Source organism: Lactuca virosa, chromosome 9, assembly GCF_052849685.1.
Source record: "Lactuca virosa cultivar CGN04683 chromosome 9, Lactuca_virosa_CGN04683_v6, whole genome shotgun sequence".
Taxonomy (NCBI): Eukaryota; Viridiplantae; Streptophyta; class Magnoliopsida; order Asterales; family Asteraceae; genus Lactuca; species Lactuca virosa.
The window spans coordinates 25371520-25396837 of NC_136434.1; the positions used below are offsets into that span (position 1 = coordinate 25371520).

Sequence of the window (25318 nt, forward strand, 5' to 3'; positions counted from 1 at the left end):
ACACTTTGCTATATAATTATTGAATTTAGGGTCACTATACATTCATTAATTAATTTATTTATTTATTAAATAAACGGGGTGTTACATTGGGCACCCCGATATGCCTGGCAATATGTTTGTAGTATGGTATGTGGTATGATGGGGGAACTCACTAAGCTTTGTGCTTACAGTTTCAGTTTTGTTTTCAGGTACCTCTTCTTCGAAGGGGAAGGAGCCGACACTGTAGCAGCGCATCACACACACAAGATTTCCGCATTATGAGATTCTTGGGATTGTACTCTGACATTGTTACTATTTTATGATATGGTTTTGAGACATGTGACTATGGTTTTATGAAATGATATGGTTCGATGATGTTTTTCAGTAAACAATTTTATAAGTTACTTAATTAAAAACAAAATTTTTGGTCTTGAAAATCGGAATATTACAAATATAATATAACTATTTTATGTACTTGAATAAAAATAAAAAATTACAAAAACTATAAATTACCACAATTGTAATATATAAAAAATGAAATATGTATATATTACAATTTTTTGCAAACTACAGGGATCAAATTTAAACTTTAAACTCAATTTTAGGATTGATTTTGCAAAAAATATAACAAAGTTAACCATGAAACTCGTTAAGTGGTATAGAGTGATAATTCTACGAGAAAGTTGTGACCATAACAATAATAAAAAAAATATTAGAGCTTTGTCAAATTACACGTCAAACACTTAGGAATTTTATGATATTCGTCCAATTTTAAATACGTAACTATCATAGTTTTAAATACATGAACTAATAATGCATTTGAGCAAAGTTGTGATCTTACAATTTTAAGATCATACAAATTAAAAACTATCCCGATCTCACCTCTTTATCTTTATTATAAAGCCGGGTATCAAAAATTCGTCTATTCAACTTGAAATCAAAAGTCACAAGTTACAAGAAGAGGATCACATTTTTATCAATTTCATTTTGAATTAAACAGAAAACACCCATAATAATCTTTTGTGATCTTACGTCTTACTTGTACATGATCAAAATGATCTTATTTTTAATTAAGATTATTTATTTTTAATGTTTACCGTTTATAGTAACAAAAATTGATGATGCTTAAAAAGTTATAGTTGATTACACTATGTTGCGAGCAAATTTGAATATAAATTCATTTTGGTAGGATCTTATGATCCGATCCAATCTTACGATCACAATTTTGCAAAACATAAAACGTTTTTATGTATATCTCAATTTTGACAACATTTGAGGATGTACGGTTTTTATTTTATTTTACCCGTTTAGGTAAATTGTTCTTCGTGAATCCATTGACTTGTTTGATCGATAACGACAGACTGCATCATCAAAGGAAAAAAAACCGACATTCACATGACTTCATTGCCAATGGCATTCTTTATTTTCCCTCAGGAAACAGGAAAGTGACAGTATCCCCCAATCGAATATTTAGGAAGTTCAAGTCCAAAATAGAAAGAGATTTAGTTCGAAAATGATGGAACAAACTGAAAAGAGATCAACCACTGTGATTCAAAAGGGCAATATTTCAAGTATTGTTCAAGCATTATCACAATTTTTAATCAAACAAACTTGAAATTAAAAGTTGAAGGGAGGGTTAGTTGATGAATATATAACGATTCTAATGTAAAAATGCATAAACAGCAGTGGAAATATAAACCAAAAGTGCAGACGTCACCAGGACAATCATGGAGGCAACAGCATTCACAGTGGATCTACTTCCACAAGACAACATCCCCAATCGAATCTCAATCACATTCACCATCGAGAGCATCAGGAACAAACACCCCATAACCGATCCGATAGCCGATCCGAGCATCCCGAACCTCAACGCCTTCAGATTAATGTGTGCCCTAAAAGCCTCATCAACATCGGTACTGTTGAGCAGATTGATGGCGAGTTTAAGACCTTGAGCAACCAGAGATGAGAAAAGGAAAAAGCTGAACGATACAACTTCAAAAACCAAAAGTTTTTTGGCGACGGAGATATCGGCGTCACAGGCGGATCGGTTCTCGAGGCTGCGTTGGCCGGGAGTTGTGAGAGAGAGACCGACGAAGACGGCGATTGTGAAGAGGGAGTTGACGTTTACGAGACCGTCAAGTGCTGTTACGTGAATACTCGTTGTCGATGTTGAAGAAGATCGTGATCTGCTTTGTTGGTCACAGTAAGTTGGGTATCCATTAGATCTGAAAGAATAAAATGCAAATCGAAGATATTGAGATACATAAAACACAGTTAGTATGTGTGAGATAGGTGCTTACTCTGCCATTACTAAAACTTGAAAGCTCCACTTCGTCAGTGAAGGGTAGATTTTAGGGTTTTGTTGCAGTGTTGCGTGAGGAAGACATGATGGTGAGGACAATTAGACACAAGTAGCTTTGCCAATGGTACTTTGTCATAAAAAGATGCAAGTCACATATGTACTACCCAATAAATAGAAGTGTAAATTTGAATCTAAATAAATTAGAAAAATGGAATATAGACAAAATTGCCAAAATGATGAGATAGAAAGGTAACGTAGTTTAGGTTCTGTACACATTAAGATAACAATGTTTTTTTCGTATACATTTGCCAATTGAACTTGTTTAACCTGTACATATTAAGGTAATATGACCGATGATCATAGGTTTTTGCTCATTTGGCATATTACGTGGCATTATGTTGTATTACGTGGCATTAAATGAAATTAATTGGCATTTTTGACACATTATATGAATGCTAATTCGAATTAGGGCTCATAAACACAAAACCCACCGCTTTCATTCCTTCGTTCCATCGTTCCCCTTTTCTCTTCGTTCTCAATGTCGAACCTTTGCAATTGAAATCACTTTTTGTTTCTTCGACTGTAATGACGAAGGGATCATCCCTCATCGTGGATGTCCACTATAATGGTGTTTTTCCCCCAACCCCCTTGTATATTTCGACCCAGACATCGCATCTGTGCGAGATGTCGACTTCAACGCTATGGTATTTTCAGATTTCATTACATTCTTTGAAAAGCTCACAAAGAAAATCAACTGCCAGGATGTTTACTACTGTCTTCCACATGAAAGGTTGAGTGAAGGGTTAGGAGTAATTCAGAATGAAGGAGATTACAGAGAGTTCCTTGAGGTTGGTAATGGAAGCCAAGAAAAAAGAATTAATGTGTACATTGATCAGTACAATGAACCCATTTTCGATTGGATCGAGGAGGAGAATCCTGATGAATATGATTCAGTTATAGATGATGAAGACGAAGTTGATGATTCTACATTTTCGGACGCGATTTTACCTGACCATGAAGAGGATGAGGTGGTGTCAAGTAAGAAACCACTTGATGATTCATTTCTTAATGCCCTTTGTCCTAACAAGAAATCAGAAGATGGTTCCGACACAAATGCAACAGACGAAGAAGTTGATGTGAAACCAATGTATCCCGTCCATGATCCAAACCAAAATTGGAAGAAGATGGTTCCTATGCTAGGTATGAAGTTTTCTGATCCCGATGAGCTTAAATGTTTACTAAGTAATTATGTTGTTAGACATGGATACAATTTATGGTATGAAAAAAGTGATAAGAACAGGCTGTTAGCTAAATGTAGCAAAGGTACAACACATAAATGTCCATTTAGACTCTAGGCCACTTGGATGAAGGACGAACATTATTTTCAAATTAAGTCACTGAAAGATGAACACAATTGCTCCAGGTCATTCAAACTTGGAGCAATTGTGAGTTATAGGTGGATTGGGAAGCATTTTGTTAATGAAATATTACAAAGACCAAAAATGAGCTTAAGGAAAATGAAAGCTAAAATTTCCAAAAAATTTAATATTAATGTTAGTTTGGGGTAGTGTAGAAATGCAAGAAGGTTTGCATTGAGTAAGATTGAAGGTACTTTGGTTGAGCATTATGGAAGGTTGTGAGATTATGGTGAGGAGATTATGAGGTCTAACCCAGGGTCTACGGTAAGAATGGATGTGGACATCATGCCTGACTCAACTATATATTTTTCAAAGTACTATGTCTGCTTCAAAGGTGTTAGGGATGGTTGGATAGAGGGATGTAGAAAGGTGATTTGTGTAGATGGCTGCTTCCTGAAAGGCTTGTGTAAGGGTGAGCTTCTTGCAGCAGTGGGTAGAGATGCGAATAACAACATCTACCCTATCGCGTGGGCTGTGGTAAATGTTGAGAATAAAGTTAATTGGAAGTGGTTTCTTGACATTCTCATGGATGACATTGGAGGGGGAAATGGTAGTGGACTTACTATCATTTCAGATGGACATGGATGTTTGAAGAAGCCATGGATGTAATTAAGAAATTAATTAAGAAATTAGACCCCAATGCCTATGATCATCTTATTGACAGGGAACCAAAATCTTGGTCAAAAGCTTTCTTTGTAGAAGGGAGGAACTGTGATGCTATGGAAAATGGTGTCTCAGAAACTTTTAATAATGCAATCAGGGATGCTAGAAGAAAGCCGATCATCATAATGTTGGAAGAAATAAGGGTTTGGGCCATGGAGGGGATGTATAATCAAAGGATCATGGGTGAAGAGTGGGATTTGGATATTTGCCCAACAATTAGAAAGGAATTAAAAGATAATAATATAACTCAAAGGTGAGTAACATAATGTTTTGAATTTACATTAGCTAATGATTGATTTGATTTGGCGTGTTAACTTATTATTTATTATTATTATTATTATTATTATTTACAGATTTTGGGGAGTTTATCCAAGTGGTTATCAACAATTTGAAGTAAGATTTGGTAATGATGCATTTGTTGTGGATCTAATCAGAAGGGTATGTGAATGTAGAAGTTGGCAGTTGAGAGGTATCCCATGCTTGCATGGCTTGGCTGCACTTGCATACCTGAATCATAATGCAGAGTCGTATGTGGCACCTTGTTTTAGCAAACAAAGTTTCCTTTCAAGTTACACTTACAATGTCCACCCTTTAAATGGTAGTCCAATGTGGCCGAAAACAATTTATCAGAAGCCTTTACCTCCAAAAAAAAGAAGACTACCAGGCAGACCAAAAGTTAAACGAACAAAGGATAAGTCAGAATTAGAAGGTACCGGTAAAAAGACGCATACAATCTCACGTGCAAAAGGGTTGCAAAAGTGTAGTACTTGCAAAGGCATTGGACACAAGAAATCAAGTTGTCCAGGAAAAGGTAAAAATGAATTTATTTATTGTAGTTCTATGTAATTGGAAACTAATACTAGTTTGTTTTCTCAGGAAGGGGAATTACAAGTGGAAGGGGAAGTACAAGTGGAAGTGGAAGTGGACATGTTGAAGCTCCTGTTCAAGCTCCTAAAGCTTCAAGAATTGGAAAGATGCATGTGCGAAAGAGGAAAGTTTTAGAAAGTATAACCGAGATTGGTCTAAGTAAGAATGTTGTCCCCAAAGGAGGGATTGGTTGCAGTCAAAACAAGCCAGTAACTTTAGAATGATGTGCTTGTTTACTACTAGTATCTTTTGTCTAACACAAGCCAGTAACAAACCTTAAGTCTTTTGTAATGTAACTATGCTACCTTACTACTAGAATGATGTAATGCTACTATGATACTAGTTAAGGGGTATTTTGGTCATAACTTGCTTCAAGGTTATGTTGATTAATGTGTTAAGGGTATTTTGTAGTACAACTGTTTCTACTAATGTGCATCCTACATTGAAATCTGTTTCTATGAAATTTGTTTTACCAAAACTGCAAATCCAATGGTAAATTGGTCAAAATAATTTCTATTTTATCATCCTACTTTAAAATCTGTTTCTATGAAATTTGTTTGACCAAAACTACAAATCCAAGGGTAAATTGGTCAAAATAATTTCTATTTTATCATCCTACTTTGAAATCTGTTTCTATGAAATTTGTTTTACCAAAACTGCAAATCCAAGGGTAAATTGGTCAAAACAATTTCTATTTTATCATCCTACTTTGATTCTACTTTAGCATCCTAATTTGAAATCTGTTTCTGTGAAATCTGTTTCATATCAAAATAATATAACAAATCAAATCCCATTCATATCAAAATAAGTGTTACAAAGTACATTACATCTTAATACAACTTCAAAAGATTAGAAATACCATTTCACCATCTAAAAGATTACAACCAACACAACCTTAGCATTAATCTACTTCTTGATGATTACAATTACTACTTCAAAAGACTAAATAAACACATCACAATGAAAACAACCAACAAACACTTAACATTAAATTGTTTATTCTTTACTCTTCCAGCTCTTTTCTAAGGCTCAAAATGTCACGTTGCATAACTTCAAGTGTTTCATCAGGTTCTACCCATTCCCAAAAACCACACCTTTCTTCTACTTTCTACATAAACCAATAACATAAACAAGAGGATCAAGGAGTGAAATAACCAATACAGCAACAAATATGAACCAAAATCTAAAAATAAAAAAAATGGCATACCGGGCATATCATAAACTTTCTTCCAGGGTTGTTTTTCGTCCTTGATGTGCGGATTCGAGATGGAAGGCCACAGTAGCAAGGTGTGAATCCAAGCCTTAGAGGTGAGGGGGAGAATGCTGAAGAAGCCGTCGACATTTTAGGACACCAATCTTTTCCTAAGGTAAAAATCATAACAATGTATCGTTGGGTTAAATAAAGGATGACTAGAGGGTGAATATGCCACGTAATATGCCAAATCAACAAAAACCTACGATCATCGGTCATATTACCTTAATAGGTACATGTCAAACAAGTTCAATTGACAAATGTATACGAAAAAAACATTGTTACCTTAATGTGTACAGTTTCTAAACTACGTTACCTTTCTATGTCATTAAACCTTATCGTTATTAAAAAAGTGTGGTTTTGATATAAAAAAGTTTGGTATTTAAAAAGTGTAGTTTTGATCATGGTTGTCAAAATCGCGATCCTGATCGTAGGATCGTACGATCCTAGGTATGAAAAACGATCCGGATCGTAAACAGATAGTATTTGGGGTAGGATCGTAAGATCATAGGATCGAGATCCGATCCGATCCTACCTACCCTTGATTTTTTTTTTTGAAAATGAATTTTTTTTACCACTTTATGTCTTTTACTCTTTACCAATTACCATTTATCATTTTGTGCTATGATTTATGACTAATATTTTGAAGTTTTTATAACTTTTGAACAGAAAATTGAATGTTTGAAATATTTTTTATGATTAAAAAATATAAATTAAAATTAAAATTTATTTTGTGGGATCTTAGAATCCCGATCCCGATCTTGCAAACCCAAAAACGATCCTACGTAGGATCTCGATCTTGACAACCTTGGTTTTGATATAAAAAAGTTTGTTGTTTTATCAATGACTTAATTATTGATATTTTAGTGATTTTCGTCATCTTCATTTTGACAAATATTTTTATTGTCACTGCCGCAACCGTTATTTTTGCTGGAAACCATCCACAACACCACCATTCTTGCCATTTTTGATGACTTTGTTTGAATGAAAGAACCCAAAATTGACAAAACCTAATTACATTTATGTCCTAGATACGATCTATAGGGAACGAAACCTTAAATCCATATAAAGCAGTCAAAGAATCTCCCACAAAGGTTGCAACAGAGAAATCTAAAAATCGATTTCTCACATTCAAAATTGATCGGTGTATGGCATAAATCGATCTCGTTCGTCGGTATCGGAGGAAAGAAGGAGGGGATCGGAGGTGGTGGGAAGGAAACTCTGACATAGGAATGAGAGGGTTCTTGAATCACAAAGGAGGAACAAGAGTGCTTGATTCTAAAAATTGATGTTGGCTAGGTTTCAAATTATATAAGGAAATGGGGATAGAGGAGAGGTGGTGGTCTTTCTGGGGACTTTGTTGAGCATTGAGTAACCAACAAGAGAAATTGCATGTCCACGAAATAGAGGGAATAATCAAAGTTTTGAATGAAGGGTGAGGTGTGATAGTGTTGGACATCGACGCCGAATGATGCAACGGACGCCGGTGGCTAAAGTAAGGGCGATGGACATTGAAACCTTTGGCTCTTGGAGTGCACTTTGGATATGTTTTACAATAGACAAAGGTAGATATGAAGGGATGAGAGGGCCGGGTGGTGTAGGTGAGATTTTTTTCCTAGTAATTAAAAGAAATTAGAAAAAAAAATATTTAAGGGTATATTCGTCATTTTATGTAGGGTATGGACCAAAACCACAAAAAATGTCAACCATAGAGACCAAAACCACACAAGGTATCCAAAATCGGATCATGATGCATCACCAAACTTTTTTGAACCAAAACCATAATTTTTTTGACAACCACAAGCATATATTTTGCAATTTTATCTAGAATATGTACTTGAAGGTCTATGTCATTTTTCTTCTTCTTCTTTTATTTATTTATTTATTTTCTTTTATAGTCTAGGTTGTTATGAAGTATTAACTTTTGTTGTTGTTGTTGTTAATATTATTATTATTATTAGTAGGGTAAATTACACGGATGGTCCCTGTGGTTTAGGGTAATCTGCGTGTTTGGTCCCTAACAACTTTTTTTAATTCGGATCATCCTTATTGTTAGGTATTGTTTCGTATTTAGTCCCTAACAGACCTAAAATTACTGTTATACCCTTTTGTTGTTTTTTTTTATTTTTTTAATTATTGTTTTTAAAATTTTAATAAAACATAAAAACCCAAGGGACTATTTATGTAATTACAAGGGAAAAAGCCCTAATAATTAAAAAAATAAAAAAAACAACAAAAGGGTATAACAGTAATTTTAGGTTTGTTAGGGACTAAATACGAAACAATACCTAACAATAAGGATGATCCGAATTAAAAAAAGTTGTTAGGGACCAAACACGCAGATTACCCTAAACCACAGGGACCATCCGTGTAATTTACCCTACTAATAATAATAATAATAATATTAACAACAACAACGAAAGTTAATACTTCATAAGCCCTAAAATCAGCCCCATTCAATCATCGATCAGTTCCTCTTATCATCTCCACCGGCACACCAAACCTCTCACCATCAGCAACTTCCTCCACCTAAAATCTTCATCGTTGCCCTGTCAATGCTCGCCGGAGATCAGAGTATAACCGGAGATCTCTCTTTATCCCGACCCGATTTCAAACCTTTCTTCATCTCCACCAGATTTCAAGTTGGAAAGCGTTCTCTTCATCCCCACCAGATCACTTCGCAGAAACCCCATGAAACCTGCGACTCATTTCTTATGGTGTGCATAATAATTCCGAGAAGTAGATTGCAAGTGGTGATTTGGTTAAGCCCTACCAGACGGTAATATGATCCCTCCCCTGTTTTCGTCTATGCCCCCATCAATAAAAGGGATGGTCGGATTCGCCATCAACTTCTTTCCCTTCCACCACGGATACCCTCCCTTTTTCCTCCGATATAGACGTACGAGATCGATTCATACCTAACATCCACTGATTTTGAAGGTGAGAAATTGATTTTAAAGGTGAGGAATCGATTTTGATGTACAAGATCGATTTATATACAACACCGATTAGGTTTGATTTCAGGTTTAATTTTTAGTTTGAGGTTTGATTGTGTTCCAGGAATTAAGTTTCATATTCAATTTTCAGTTTGATTTCAGTTTCAGGTTTGAATTCATATTTGATTTTGATTTTTGGGTTTGATTTAATTTCCAGTTTTGATTTTAGTTTCGGTTTTAGGTTTGCATCCTGGATGAATTTAAGGTTTAAGTTCCATTGATGTTGGGGATTACCGGAATATTCTTCATTGCAGCCGGAGAAGACAGTTGTGCATGGGAGGGGGGGGGGGGGGGGTGGAACCGTCAATGTGTGGGATTTTCTGGGGACTAAACACGATGAGGGAAGGGAGGGAAGCAGAGGCGAAGGGGGGTTCGGTGGTAGGTCACATTTAATTAATATTTTTTTAATTAATAGATAATTTAAAATAGGGAAAAGAAATCAATAAGTGTAAATTAGTCTTTTTAGAACGAACAGGGACCAAGCGTGCAACAAAATTATAAATTAGGGACGGTTCGAGTTAAAAAAAGTTGTTGGGCATCAAACATGCAGATTACCTTAAACCACAGGGACCATCCGTGTAATTTACCCTTATTATTATTATTGTTTTTGTTGTTATTTGTATTGTTATTATTATTGTTATTGCTATGATTATTGTTATTGTTGTTGTTGTTATAACAAATAATTGAAATGTTTTATGTATATTTATTGAAATTTTTTAATAAAAATCAAATTTATTATATTATTTACAACTATTTGTCTTGAACCACACTAATCGAATAATATAGTTTTAATCGAATAATATAGTTTTATAAGATATATTAGATAGTAAATAATATATATTGTATAAATAATAGACATTGTACATATAAAATGATATTTTCTTGTGAGATATATATATATATATATATATATATATATATATATATATATATATATATATATATATATATATATAACGTCCCAAAAATTCATAGTAAAATTTTTATTTTTAAAACATTAAATTCATACAAACAATTTAGTCCAAAACCAATCAAAGTGAAATATATCATTTAAACATCAAAGTAAAAATCATAAATAGCCAATGCATAATAAACTCTGGGGGATGTTGTGCAGTCAATCCAGACCCTTCCCTTTGGAAATGGAAGTACCTAAAAAATGTTAAGCCATAAATCGTAAGCAATAAACTTAGTGAGTTCCCCAAAATACCGCATAACATACATATCAACGGGCCCAACCCTCACATTGTGCCTAAACCATAATAACAGGCCCAACCCACCATACCAATGGCCCCAACCCAACATACAAACTGGCCCAACCCAACATACAAACTGGCCCAACCTAACATACCAATGGGCCCAACCCTACATGCATACCAACGAGCCTAGCCCAACACAAAATGCAAGAGTCACAAAGACAACTAGCATCCTACACAGTATAGTGAGAAGACTCACCTGACACACGAATCACCTAAACCGCCACTCAAAACCCTTCAGCGGATGCTACAACACTCCTATCAAAACATGCAAGGTTCAACCTTAGTCTACACATTAGATCCAACAATTGAACAAAAGTCAACCATACCAAAAAAGTCAAGGGTCAAAGCAAGGTCAAAAATTGCCAATCAGCAGCCTTCACGCCGTGGCTTTCCTTAGCCACGTCGTGGGCACTAAATGCCAAGACAATCGATGATTCCCTTGTCTCCACGTCGTGACAGCCTAAGGCCACGTCGTGGGGACTGGTCTGAACAGCTTAAACAAGCTTAATCCATTTTCTTCCGATTTCAAGAGCTCTAAAGATCAGATCTGGTCCTTTCCAGGGTCTTAATGGATAAAGTTTCCAACTTTATCCCTTAAGACATCCCTATAAGTCTAGATCTATTTCCCAAAGTCCAAAAGGCAACTTAAAGCATGAGACTAGACCATTAAGCACTTAATCCTTGAAATCTTCAACCTAAAACTTCTAGAAACTCTTTAGGGATCCTAATGAACCCTAAAAATGTAAACTTTACGGACATGCATACCCCATGCACGTCCTTTCCCAAATCTAGGTCAAAAGTTGCAATATGACTTAGATTTCATGTCAAGTTCCTAAATATCTATGATATATATAAGACTCTTGGGACTTAGAGAAGCTATAAAGTTGCAACCTTTATCTCTTCAAACCATACCAACTATATGAAATGGACCAAATAAGACATAAAACCTAGATCTAGAGAGTAAACACAAAAAAGATGGAAACTTGATCACTTACAAGATCCTAAAGACTGCTTATATGAGGTCGATGATGAAGCTTGCTTACTAAATCAACACACTAGACACCATCTTATTTTTCTAGCTACCAAAAGCACCAAAATAAGCGAAGAATCACCAATAGGGTTTAGGATTAGGGTTTTTTTGGGTTTGAGGGTGATGGAGGCTGATAAGGAAACCTAGATTCAAGCTAATGGGGTTTAAATACGAAGGAAACCGTAAAAGATCATGAGTTTGGGCCAGAACAGATGCCACGCCGTGGCCATCAATAAAACACGTGTTCTATTATTTTGATGCCACGTCGTGGCACAAAGTTTTCCCAAAACTCCATCTTTAGTCCCTGATAAATAGAAGCTAAATCAATCTGGAATACGGGTGTTACAATATATATATATATATATATATATATATATATATATATATATATATATATATATATATGGGTTCAGTGGAAAACGATTATAATAAAAAAACACCTAGAAACCCTAAAAATACATAAAAAATACTATGAGACATCTAATTTTTTTTGACTTTACAAACCTAAAAATCGAACCTTTTATACAAATTCACTAAAAAAATTATTTTTTTCAAAATTTTTCCACGAATTTATATATAACTTGCGACCTTTAGGTTTATAAAGTCAAAAAAAGATTAGATGTCTCAAAATATTTTTTTTTACATATTTTTAGGGTTTTTTTTTATTATATTCATTCTCCATATAACTATTCCATATATATATATATATATATATATATATATATATATATATATATATATATATATATAATTTCCGAATCAAATAAGAAGAAAATTTTTGGTAGGAAGATACGAAATTTTTTATATGCATATTTTTTAAGTGAATCAACAAAATGAATCATTAAATGAATCAAAAGTAAGATGATTGATAAGAATTTTTTTTCCAAAAAAACACATTCATGATTCATTTTTTCAGTAAATCAACAAAAAGTCATTTTTATGATAATTTTAGTGAATAACAACAAAATCATCGTTAAAATGAATTATCGAAATGTTTTTTTCAACAATTTTTTTTGTGAATCATGTTTGTTTTGATTCATCTAATGATTTATTTTTTTGGTTCGACAAAAAGACATATAGAAAAAAACTTTTTACCTTCATACCTAAAATTTCTTTTTTATCGGATCTATATATAATGTTTATTTTTAATTGAAAGAACAATCTAAATAAAACCAAATGACAATTTACCTTTTCTTTATATGATAAAAATACTACGATATTTTAAATTGAACATTTGATATATATTATTTATTATAAATTTACAATAGTTACTCTTTGTATTGAAAAAAAACATATGACTTTTAAAAATAAAAGTAGCATGTATGATAAGAGCTGATAAAAAACAAAAAGTAAGTAAAAGTAATGGTCTTTATCTATTAAGTTCGATATAAATAAAGTGACTGAATAATGAGTAAAGTGACTAAATAGTATGAGATATAAAGATATATGGAAAGAACTACTGTAATGAGCCATTGATAAAATGTACGGTCGACTACGATGAAGTTTTTACCCTAGTTCTGAGAAATGGAAACGATTCTACTACTAATTTTTAAAGAAGCTCAATTCAAATGGATGTCAAATGAGCTTTCTTGAACAATGTGTTGTAAGAAGAGATATATATTATTTATTGTAAATTTACAATAGTTACTATTTGTATTTAAAAAAAAGATGTTTGACTTTAAAAAATAAAAGTAGTATGTTTAATAAGAGCTGATAAAAAATAACAAAAAGTAAGTAAAGGTAAGGGTATTCATTTATTAAGTTCGATATAAATAAAGTGACTAAATAGTATGAGATATAAAGATACAATGAAAGAATGTTCGTAAAGGGCTATAGATAATGCAACGATCGACTATGATGAAGTTTTTGCTTCAGTTGCGAGTTGCGAGAATAGAAACAATTCGACTACTAATTTATAAAGAAGCTCAATTCAAATGACAAAAAATTAAAATGGATGTCAAGTGAGCTTTTTTGAACATTGTGTTATAAGAGGAGATATATGTGGAACACGTGCTTAGGTACATAAAAGTAAGGTGTGAGAGTATGGGTTAAAGCAAACATCCCCTACATGGAATATTCGATTCGATACAGACTTTGAGGAGAATGGGTTTAGTCGATTGTTAGTACAAGCATGTACTACATGTGATTCATTTGATCTTTGTTGATATTTATGTTAATCACCTCATTTTTTAGGGCATGATATTAAGATGACAGAAAAATTTAAAGGTGACATGACTTGAAAATTCAAGATAACAGAGTTGGGCTTAATGAAGTATTTACCTGGTCTTGAGTTTAGAAAAGAAAATACAAGTATTATAATGTCATAAGAAGCATATACGAAAAGAAACTTGAAGATGAACAAAATGATGGATTGCAACTTGGTATCAACATCTATGGAAGCTGGTAGGAAACTTTATACGTTTTACGAGGAGAACGAGTAGATGCAACCACATACACGAGTTTAGTTGGAAGCCTTCTCTATCTCACATGCACAAGGATCGATATTTTATATAGCGTTGGAGTAGTAAAGGGATTCATGAAGGAGCCAGTTAACACACATTTGGAAAAGCTACACACATTTCGTATAGCCTTGGGTTATTCTTATTCAAAACATATGATTTCAATCTAGTAGGATACATAGACAATGATTAGCTAGGAGATGTAGGTGACTGCAAGATTACATCAGGATACTTATTCTATATCGGGAACATGACTTTTACTGTTTTCCATCCTCAACCTCCATCCTCCTAAACGACCTCCTTAGAAACCCTAATCCATATTTGTGAGATCTGAGCTGTTGGTGTGTTTTGTGTTCACTTTTGAAGGAAGAAGAAGATTGTGGAACCACTTGGGAGCTCAAATCAATATAGATACAGAGGTTTCATCCACTCAACTATCTCTAGAAGGTATAAAGCTCCTACCTTGATGTGTTTTTATGTTAGATCTAGTTATGCCTTACGATTTTATACTTTTGTCCCCATAACCATGGTGAATATGAGTAAGAGCTACTCCAGATCATTGGAGTGTCATTTCCAGACGTTTTTTTAGGGTTATTAAGTTATAAAAATGAGAGCTTGGTCACTCTCATCCATCCATGCATGAGTTCTGGAGCATTGGATGAATTTTTGGGCCTATGTTATGATTTTGTGCCCTTGGTATACATGCAAATGGATAAAGTCAAAGACTTTATCCATTAAAACGTTTGTAAGATAACGATCTAGAAGTTGGAAGAGTTGTTGATCTGTATTAAGGGCTTAATGATTAAGTTAGGGCATCAAGGGTTTACGCAGGGCGTAGCATCAATTTTCCTCCATTTTGCCACCTTAGGCTCTATGTAGGGCGTAGAGCTGCTACGATGGGCATAGACTGGCTGGAAGTTGACTTTTGACCGTTGACTTTGATCAAGTTTGACTTTAGGTCAAATAGAGTCTTTTGAGCTGTAGTTTGAGACTTGGTCCCTGTTTATTATATAGGTGACCTATAGAGTCGATATTTGGATCAGTGATCAGTTCAGCTATCTTATAGACTTCGAGGTGAGTTTTTCTCACTATACTCGTGGGTCGAAGGCACCAATGCCGACCCATTAGATTATGATTATGTATCATTGTGCATATAGAATGTTGTTATGCTATAGTGATCTGTTTGGTAGATCTGTATGATTACCTGAACTTGTTGGCTATTGATTATTGTTTGCATATGTCGACATAATATGGTTGGGTTGAGGCGATCCTGCTTTGTGCTGAAGGCCAAGATACCCGGGCAGCCCATTTGACACTGTAGGCCCAAGGGAGCGGTCCAACTTATGTTGTAGGCTCAGGAGCGGTCCAACTTGTTGCTGAAGGCTCAGGTGGCGGTCCAGCGTGCTGTAGGCCTGTTGTGCATGCATTATATATGTATTGTGTGTGGGGTATTTTGGGGAAACTCATTAAGCTTTGGTTTACATTTGTTGGTTTCATGGTTTCAGGTACATCAGATGATCGGGATAAGGCGAAGGCGTGATCGTACACACCCTCCTGCTGATATATGTCTTGAGAGATTTTTGATACTCTGATTTTATGGATTTGTCTTGAAAACAATGGTTGATTATATTTTGGTTTATGGAAATGTTTTACAAAAATGAAAATTTTTATCATGATTCTTGGGATGTTACAACACATGTGACCACATATTATGATTTTTATATAGAAATAACATGTGGAGTATAATGGTTAGAATTTAACTTTACAGATATGTTAATTCCACATCACTATCTTGTGCATGTATTTCGTAAGACAGACCTTAGTGTCTTCGTTATATTTTTGGCATGCCATTTTTTGCGAACAAGATGAATCATGGACACAAAAAGGACTAATGCCATCGACACACCACTGATAACAAAGAGACCTCGAAGCCGGTAAAGATTCAAGATTTTTGGTGAAGGGGAAGAAAAATCCTTTGACATCATTGCAGATTCACGTTTCAACCATTTATCCTCTAATGCTTTCAATGTCCCGTCTTCCCGCATCTTTGCTATCTCAGTCGACACCTCTCTCGCCAAGGGCGAACCCTTTTGGAACGCCTGCAAACATAGAGCTAAATGAGAGAAGTAAATTGGATTCTCGAATACAACCTCTAACAAATTGCTCAGAGGCTATAATTAATGTTGCCAACATAACATATATAACTATGTATAGAATAATGGTCTAACATAGAATACTCACAAAGCCAAAACCATTGGTGGTGGATGCTGTTGCAATCAAGGAGACGTCGGTAGCCGGATACATTGCAAGGAATGATATGATGTAAAGAATCTCAGAGACGATTGCATCAACTCTTCCATTTCTTAACGCTTTAGAGTAATCCTCAGGTGTATATAGTTTCTCCAAATTGACATCAACAGGTTTCAATTTGTTAAATACATACCCTCCTACTGGAGAAAGATTCTGGAATCCCGTAGAGATATCATTCATTCCAATCTGTTGTACTGTTAAAACTGAGCTCAATGTTGCAGTGTAACTTGATGTGAGAACAAGCACTGCAAAAACCCAAACAATAACCACGAATCTTGATAGATTACTTTGCAGCTTCTCCCCTGCAGTTTCCAGTCACCAGCATGTCTAAATTATCGATTTAATGCTCAACAAGATCAAATAGTTAACTGAATCAAAATTAGAGTAAGAGTGCTTACGGTGAGCATAAACAAGGGTTGAAAAGGCAAACCAGAGGGTGGTTCCTATTTGTTGTATTGTTGAACCTTGAAATTCTTTGTTTGTAGGATGTTCGATAAACCAAATGACAAACCCCAAAAAGAGAAAGAAACAAGCACTTGTGATCCAAAGACCCGCACTAAAAGGATCTAAGAAGATCCACATGCTGTTCTTGGCGTTTCGGGCTACTATGCCAACTCCAAGATCGGTGAAGGGAATTGTGAAGTCAACATAGAGAGATCTATTTGTTGTAATTGTAAAATCCCCGATAGCAGCATCATATTCCTGATAGAAAGCCAATATCATATTAACCAAATACTATGTAACAGCATGCTTTACCAAGATATATTCATGAAGTTTTGCGTGAAAAAAAAAACATACCTTACGATAGATTTTTTGAATTAGATCGTTGTAAGTAATTCCAACCTCATATTTAAATGGAACAACCTCAATCCCTACTCCATAGTCTAAGCCGTTAAACGCAGCACTGAAAACATCCCCACAGAAGCCACTCACACCCGATAGATTTGTTTTGGGATCTACAGTCACTTGTACTAAATTTGGGAATCTACCAAAATTTGGAAACAGAATTCTGAGCTTCTTATTGCCATTTGTTTGTAGAATCCTACGCTTTGGATTAATGCTTGTAGTCCCACCCGGCCAGATGATACTTTGCAATCCACGGTTGGAAATGGAATCCGGGATTCCAATTCCTTTCACAAATTCATCAGTAGCCATCATCCAGAACCCAACCCTCCTATCACCCTGACCGATCACATTCACCACTTCCATGGCTTTGGTGATTGTTCTCCCATTCATAAGCTTGAATTCACCACCTAAACCATGGAACTTGACTCTTAACATCTCGTCTAAAAGTAGTGATGTGCGAATATTAGTACCCAACTCTTTCGAAGCTAATTCTCTAGTTTGTTTCCTCTCAACAGCCATGGCAAGTGCGTAAACTGCATCATATGCCCATATCCCATTAAAATCTACCTCCTTAAACTCCATAAAAGGGTCCAAAGCATAATGTTCCTTTCTCCATTTTGAAACAAAGCTTTGAAGCTCCCCTGATGCTGGAACATACGATTTGAAACCCACAGCCCCCTGCATTGTTTTGATTGCTTCAGCATCCATGGAATCCAACAAGTTTGTAGTCTTACTTGTTAGGATCCACACGTATCCTTCATCCATCATGCCTAGCTCCTTTGCCATGGAGAAAACATCGGTCGCTAGAGAAGGTGGTGTATGCATGACAAACACCATGGATTGCATAGTTTGAAGCTTGCGAAGCTCTACCTTGACTTGTTCATTGCTGGGAAATTTTGAAATTAGGGTAATATATGTAACGTGTATGTGTTTCTCTTGAAACGCACTAACCATATAATTAGCCATTTCTCTTCCATTTGCAGTGTCTTCACAGATAACGATCACACTCTTGGTTTTAAACAAGTCTACCATACCAGCAATGCCTTTGAACTGAGTGGTTTCATCTTGTGCGATTCCAAGAAGATTAGGATTGTGATTCGAAAATGGGCTTGTTGAAAATGAAAGAATTGGTATGTTAGCTTTATCTTCCAAAACCTTCAAGAATCTTGATTCGGCTGTTGATTCTGGACCTATTATTGCTTGCACTTCAGTGTTCTCCAGAAGATCCAGAGCTGAATGTCAATTAACAATATATTAGCATTATTTCAAAATGAAGTTTACCAAAGAGAAAGAAGTAAAAATAGGAATAAAGAAAGTACCAGAAAACAAGGCACTCAGAGGTTCTCCTTTGGTATCCCTGGTTGTAAAAGCTATCCTTGTTGTGTAGTGAGGATTGGCTGTATAAAAGTCAGAAATAGCCATGCTGATGCAACGATAAATGACCTTCCCTGCCCATGATTCCATGTCAAGAATCACTCCCACTTGTACTTCCTTGTAAGTTGGATCTTCATGTGCTGTTAAAAGGCTTTGAAAGGTAAGTAACATCAGTATAAAAAATGAAAGTACCCTGATATTCGCCATTAAGAACAGATAGTTTTAAGTTTGCTACAGCTCTTGTTTCATCCGTATGACACACTAAAACCGTGCCAAGGTGAAGAAAGAAAATAGAGTTCTGTTAAAACAAGAGCTTGAAAGAGAAAAGATTAATTAATTAATGATGTCAAAGATACATATGATCTCATCAGATAGATATTTGATTTTCCTTTTTCCAGCCTCCATGATTTTATTGACATTGACTACAAAATAGAACCTGGTCAGCAATCTTTGATCTGGACCATTGAATTGAAACTGTTTTTTTGTTTTTAATTTTACAAATAATTACTGTAATTAATCAATTTCACCTTCCTAAACAGTTTCAATGTCTGGAGAAATTTTCTTGATAGGCCCCAGCAATCACAGTAGTAGATGTAGACACATTTTTGGAAACATCCCCGTGTCCATCATGAAAATAAGATAAATAGCAACTGTAGAAGAGACATAAGCTCTTCAGGCATTTCGTCGAGCACTTGATGTGCGTCTTTAAGTAAGGAACATACACCATACACTTGAAGGACATTCATGCCGGGAAAGAGTGGCCAAAAAAGATTAAGTTGTCCGTTAGACAACCATGTAACCATGCCAGAACCCAACCGATGGGCTTGCAACGATCCTTTACCCAGCCATGGCCTAGACCATGAAGCTCCGTTAATCACGTTCTGCTTATGGGTTTTTGTTTCTTAGGAATTAGGAATACAAAGGCACGAGTCTATGGTATAAATCTACCAGAAAAAGCGCAATAGTATAGGACCTTAATTATCATCAGAATAATAAATCTAATCACTCATTGATTCGAACTCGGATGATAAGAAGTCCAATAAAAAATGATGAAACGTGATTGTATAAACAAATTTTGTATCTTCTAAATTTAGAATAACAATTGTAAAGGCGTACACTTTTTTATTAAATGAAGATGGTTAATCAATTGCTAATCAAGAAGGATTCAAAAATTAAAATGTCAACTACTTGAAACTGCTTGAATATAATTATATTAGATCAACGATGGGCATATGGTCAAACACCAAAGAGATCATCAAGTATGTAATCAAATATATAATTAAATCAAAATATCTACTCGGAACCTTTGAGTTCATGCATTTTCATATCATCATATGAGCTAAGGCCCTATGTGATATGCATCTGACCGAGTCAAGTCATACATTTTTGGTGACTCGGTCAGCTGAGAGTGATTGATTAACAAAATTTGGGTGTCTGACTCGGTCAGCTGAGAGTGATTGATTAACAAAATTTGGGTGTCTGACTCGGTCAGCTGAAAGTGATTGATTAACAAAATTTGGGTGTCTGACTGAGAAAGAAATAAAGATTTTCCACTTCTACCCTTAAAAATTCGGTGCACAACAAATTAAAAGAGGGCAGTGGGAATTGAACCCATGACCTTATATTCACAAAGTCATATCTTTTCCAATATGCTAGAAGGCTTCTTTATTATATTTGCTCAAATATTTTATATAATGTGTAACACTGGTTATTATTATTATCATCTTTATTATTATTATTATTATTATTATTATTATATATATATTAAAGTTGTGGAAGAAAGGAATAGTAAACTTGGAATACTTTGTCCAAGTTTGGTCCCTTGATTTACATATCCGGTCCCTTTACTTTTTTAATTAATTTATTCATATCCTTTTGTTTGTGTTCTATTCAACTTCCCATTTTTTGGCAGAATTGGTCCCTGTATTATTGTTGGAAGTTAGGAATACTAAATTTGGATGTTTTTTGGCAACTTTGGTCATTATTCTTTACCCATTTTGACACTTTTGGTCCTTGCAATCAATATTTTTACACTTTTTTGGAACCTTTTAATATTTAAAGTTTGGCCACAAAACTTTAACGGTTTGATAACTTTGATCCCTTTTCTAAAAAGTTGCTAATTCCTACCCCTTTAATTCTTTAGCCATTTTCACACTTCTGGTCCTTGCAGTCAAAACTTTTACATTTTTTGTCCGGGGCAAAGCCCGGACTTTTCATCCTTGCACTTTCTATGTCTGTCATATTTATTATTTCGGAAACAACATTGAAAGCTTCTGGCCCCCGCGTAGTGGGGGTAACATTTCTAGTTATTATTATTATTATTATTATTATTATTATTATTATTATTATTGCATAAAAACGAATAATGCATCAGGATAAAATAGTCATTTTGCATCAGTCAGCACGTTCAGTCAGATGTACAATCAAACAACATGATTTCTTACCCAGTCAGAATTTCTTACTGAGACAGACATTTCTCAGTCAGCACTTTCTCAGTCAGCAACTATCAAACGGGGCCTAAAATCGACGTAAGTAAGGTAAGCAAATTTGCTTATTTGGGTTAGCTTTTTTTATTATAAAAGTGAGTTTTTTTTTTTACAAGAAGACTGCTTATTAGCTTTATTACTTTTAAGAAAAGCTTATTTTAAAAAGTGTTTGGATAAGAAAAACTGCTTTTTAGGAGTCAAATGGCTAAAAAGCTAAAAAACAAAGATTTTTCATCTTTTTGAAAGCTTTAGGGTGCGTTTAGTTGCGGAAAAATTGGCCGTTTTCCGGAAATTTTTTTCAAGAAAAATAAGAATTTTGAAAACGCGTTTAGTTCGTTTTTTCTAAATTTTTCACGGAAAATGAAAATTTTCCGTTTTCTAAAATTACAAAGAAGTTGGAAATTTTTAGAAAACCAATAATTATTGTTTTCCACATTTTTCTAATTCCAAAATTTTTCTAAAATATAAACACACCCTCACTCCCATCTCTACCTACCCCCATCTCTACACCTCCAACCCACCACACCCCTACCTACCCACACTCACCCACTCCCAAACCCACCCCTACAAACACACACCTACCCCAACCCCCACCCATAACCCCCCCCCCCCCCCCCAACACACACACAAACACAAAGCCACCCCCACCCCCACAAATAGACACACACACACACATAAACAAACACCCACCCCTACCCCCAAACACACACACACACACCTATCCCCACCCCCACCCAATCCCTCACAAACACACACACACAAACCCACACCTACCCCACCCCCACAAACACACACACACACACAAACCCACCCCTATCCCCAAAAACACACGCGCACACACACACCCACACCTACACCCACCCACACACTCACCCCCCACCCCCCACACACACACACCCACCCACAAACACACACAGACACACCTACCCACCCAACACCACTACCACAATCACCGACCTACCATCACCATCACCATCACCACTACCCCTACCTCATCAGCACCATCACCACCACCACCACCGCCGCCACCGCCATCACCACCACTACCATGATTGCCGCCACCACCACCGCCGCCGACCCGCTACCACCGCCGCCCCCACCCCCACCCTACCACCGCAACTGTTTCCTAAAAATGAAAACCAATAGAAAAATACACATCTAAACACGTTTTCTAATTTTCTAAAACTGAAAATGAAAAATGAATAAGTTTTAACTAAACGCGTTTTCTAAATTTTTTAATGAAAAATGAAAACGGAAAATGAATACTGAAAAGGGAAAACGAAAAATAGAAAATGAAAACTGTTTTTCCGTAACTAAACGCAACCTTACTTTTTCATATCCAAAAAACTGTTTTAAAAAATGTTTTTTAAATACACAAACACTTTTTTTTAGCTTATTAGCTTTTTGAAAAGTTAAAAAGCTAATAAGCTATTTAAAAAAGTTATCCCAAACACCCACTCAAGATCAAAAAAATGTTGCAGCAATCTTCTTTCTAAAAGCTTACTACCCGTTTGATAGTTTCTGTCCGGAAAAATGATGTATGAGAAAGTGCTGTATAGAAAAATTTTCTGACTGGGAAAAAAACCATGTTGTTTGATTATACATCTGATTGACTACGCCGAATGATGAAATATAATAATATTATTCTGCCGTTCTATATTGTGATGGATGAAATTGATGAATAATTATAAAAACATATAAATTGTCATACTAAATCAAAATTACACAATAATTTAAGAACTCGGTATTACATATTTCTTTTTCCAGCCTACTGTTGCATGTTGGTTATCATTAAAAATAGGTTTATTATTACAGATTTACAGTACATAACTATTGTTAGTTTATTTTGTTGAGTTATTTTATTTTCATTTATAGTTTGATAATGTAATATAGAGTTACTGAGTATTGCAGATGGAATCATGTACACCTCCTGAGTTTCATCAAGTCCCTCTTTGCTGTTGTTGAAAAACTTTATGATGGTTGAATGGTTCATATTCTATTCCATTGGAGAAGTTTTTTTTTTCTCGGATGCATGTAAAAGCAATGACATAGATTGTTGATGTTATATTGAAACATTATATGGTTTTGTGAATGCTTTTGCTAGATTGGACAATGTAAAAGCATGTTGAATGTTTTTAGTATTATATATATATATATATATATATATATATATATATATATATATATATATATATATATAGTGGAGTTGAGTCGAGCCGAACTCAATAGTATTGAGTATTTCACGAGCCGAGTCTGAGCTTCAAATTTAGGGCGTGTTTGACACAGAGCGTTTGAAATCTTCTAGCTTCTAGAGTTTGACAAACACTCCATTTTGAACACAAAGCCCCGTTTGGAACTACAAGTTTTTAGCGTTTACTTTAAATAAAACGCTTCAAATCTAAAAGCTATCTCACGTAACATTTAACAAAAAACTACTAGCTACCAGCTACCACATAGTTTTGTCAAACACGCCCTTAGTGTAACGTCCCAAACTTCAAACCAAATTTTTTATTTTACAAATATAAATTAAACATATCAAAACCATGTTTCATATAAAATCCCAAGTACCAAAAGGTTCGAAGTGGAATTTAAAGTGCCACTTTTTGACCCTCATAATTTTTTTGTATGAGGCTTGAATGAGTTGATTTTTTTTCTAGCATTTAGTTCTTTGTCTTGGTTATATTGTAGCCTCAAGAACCACTTCAATTGATTAATATTAGGATGAGTTACTCAACCCCAAACATGGCTATTAGGGTTGTTTCTAGGTTGTGCAAAATTTTTAGTCAACTTTGAATAGCCATAATTTTTTTCGTACGAGCTCCGAATGAGTTGTTTTTTTCCAACATTTACTCTCTGGGATACATTTTATGCTCAAGAACTACATTAATTGGTTAAGAGTTGGTTGAGTTACTGTACCATCCTAAAAATTTAAGACTAGGTTCTAAATTAATAAAGTAAATAAATAAAAAATGATTTATATAATTATATCATTGATGATTACTCATATCATTAGTGGTATGAAACGCTATGTCTGATTCAAACTTTCCATAACCAAAGTATAAGCCTAGGAGTGGAATGATCCAATCCTAATTCACTTAAACTATGAATCTAATACCAAATTGTAACACCCAAAATCTTATAAACTTTTTCAAACTTTAAAATGCTATGGTTTTAATAAAATCATTACGGGTATTAACCCACTTTTAACAAAAACCGTTCCTACAACAACATTTTTGATTAAAACATCTGGTGTTACCATTAAACATCATATGAACCATAGCAAATAAATAAGAATGACATCAATATCATTTAAAAATGAACTTAACAAGTTCAACTCCATTGTCTATATCTTAACTTTTATCTTCCATTTATCATCATTTGATGGGTTTTCTAAGTTATACAAAATTTCATGTGGCGGAAAAACACTTAAACCCTTAAGTTTACATGCAACCTAGAAAGGATCTATGTTTTTTCTATTGATAGCAATAATCTATGAACATCAAAAAACCATAAGGGAAGGCTATAAAAATCAAAATTCATATATTTATAGGGTTACATACCTTTTGATTATTGTAGCAAATAATCAAAGCAGATTCCTTCATTAAGAACTTAGAAAGTTAGCACCAAAGGAATGGATGTCTCTAATGACTTGTATCCAAAACCGTAGTAGCAAGAAGACTTGAGGAGAGACGAGGCTAGAGGAGAATTTCGGCTCTTTAGAGAGTGTATATTGTGTGTGAAAGTATGATGCCAAAGGACCCTATTTATAACTGATAGGAAAACCCTAGAAACCCTAATTTGAAATAAAATAATATTATTTCAAATCCGGAATTATCTAGTTTCCTAATTATCCATAAGGAATATTCCAAAAACCCTAAAAACCCTCCTTAATTTTGTGCAAGGGGTTGGAAGGTTTTGGAGTACCTTCTTGTTCAACTATTGAACAGTTACGACTTCATTCCTTGCACTTTTAATTAATTCAATTAATCCCGAAATTAATTCCAATTAATTCTAAATTAATTATTACTATTTCCAATTAATATATTAATCATATAATATATTAATAAATCATTTATTTCA

General features: G+C 34.6%; 2 protein-coding genes across 5 annotated transcripts; both read right to left on the bottom strand.

Moving 5' to 3' along the window:
- Positions 1–1493: 1493 nt before the first annotated feature.
- On the bottom strand, positions 1494–2434 carry LOC145135850 (maternal effect embryo arrest protein). 2 transcript variants are annotated; one of them, XM_079070053.1, is made up of 2 exons: positions 2280–2434; positions 1494–2165 (listed from the first exon to the last, which is right to left on the bottom strand). In XM_079070053.1, exons 1-2 carry the CDS (start codon positions 2285–2287, stop codon positions 1640–1642), a joined length of 534 nt encoding a protein of 177 aa, XP_078926179.1. In that variant the 5' UTR covers positions 2288–2434; the 3' UTR covers positions 1494–1639. The 2 variants fall into 2 exon arrangements, with proteins under 2 accessions (XP_078926179.1, XP_078926178.1); XM_079070052.1 differs by having other exon boundaries at positions 1494–2204; positions 2280–2433.
- Positions 2435–15879: 13445 nt separating this feature from the next.
- Positions 15880–19896, bottom strand: LOC145140883 (glutamate receptor 1.2-like). 3 transcript variants are annotated; one of them, XM_079074271.1, is made up of 6 exons: positions 19280–19896; positions 18698–18892; positions 17331–18610; positions 16931–17234; positions 16464–16834; positions 15880–16321 (listed from the first exon to the last, which is right to left on the bottom strand). In XM_079074271.1, the coding sequence occupies exons 2-6, from the start codon at positions 18840–18842 to the stop codon at positions 16010–16012; spliced, it is 2412 nt and encodes an 803-aa protein (XP_078930397.1). In that variant the 5' UTR covers positions 18843–18892; positions 19280–19896; the 3' UTR covers positions 15880–16009. The 3 variants fall into 3 exon arrangements, with proteins under 3 accessions (XP_078930397.1, XP_078930396.1, XP_078930395.1); XM_079074270.1 differs by having other exon boundaries at positions 18698–18903; XM_079074269.1 differs by lacking the exon at positions 19280–19896 and having other exon boundaries at positions 18698–19253.
- Positions 19897–25318: the final 5422 nt, after the last annotated feature.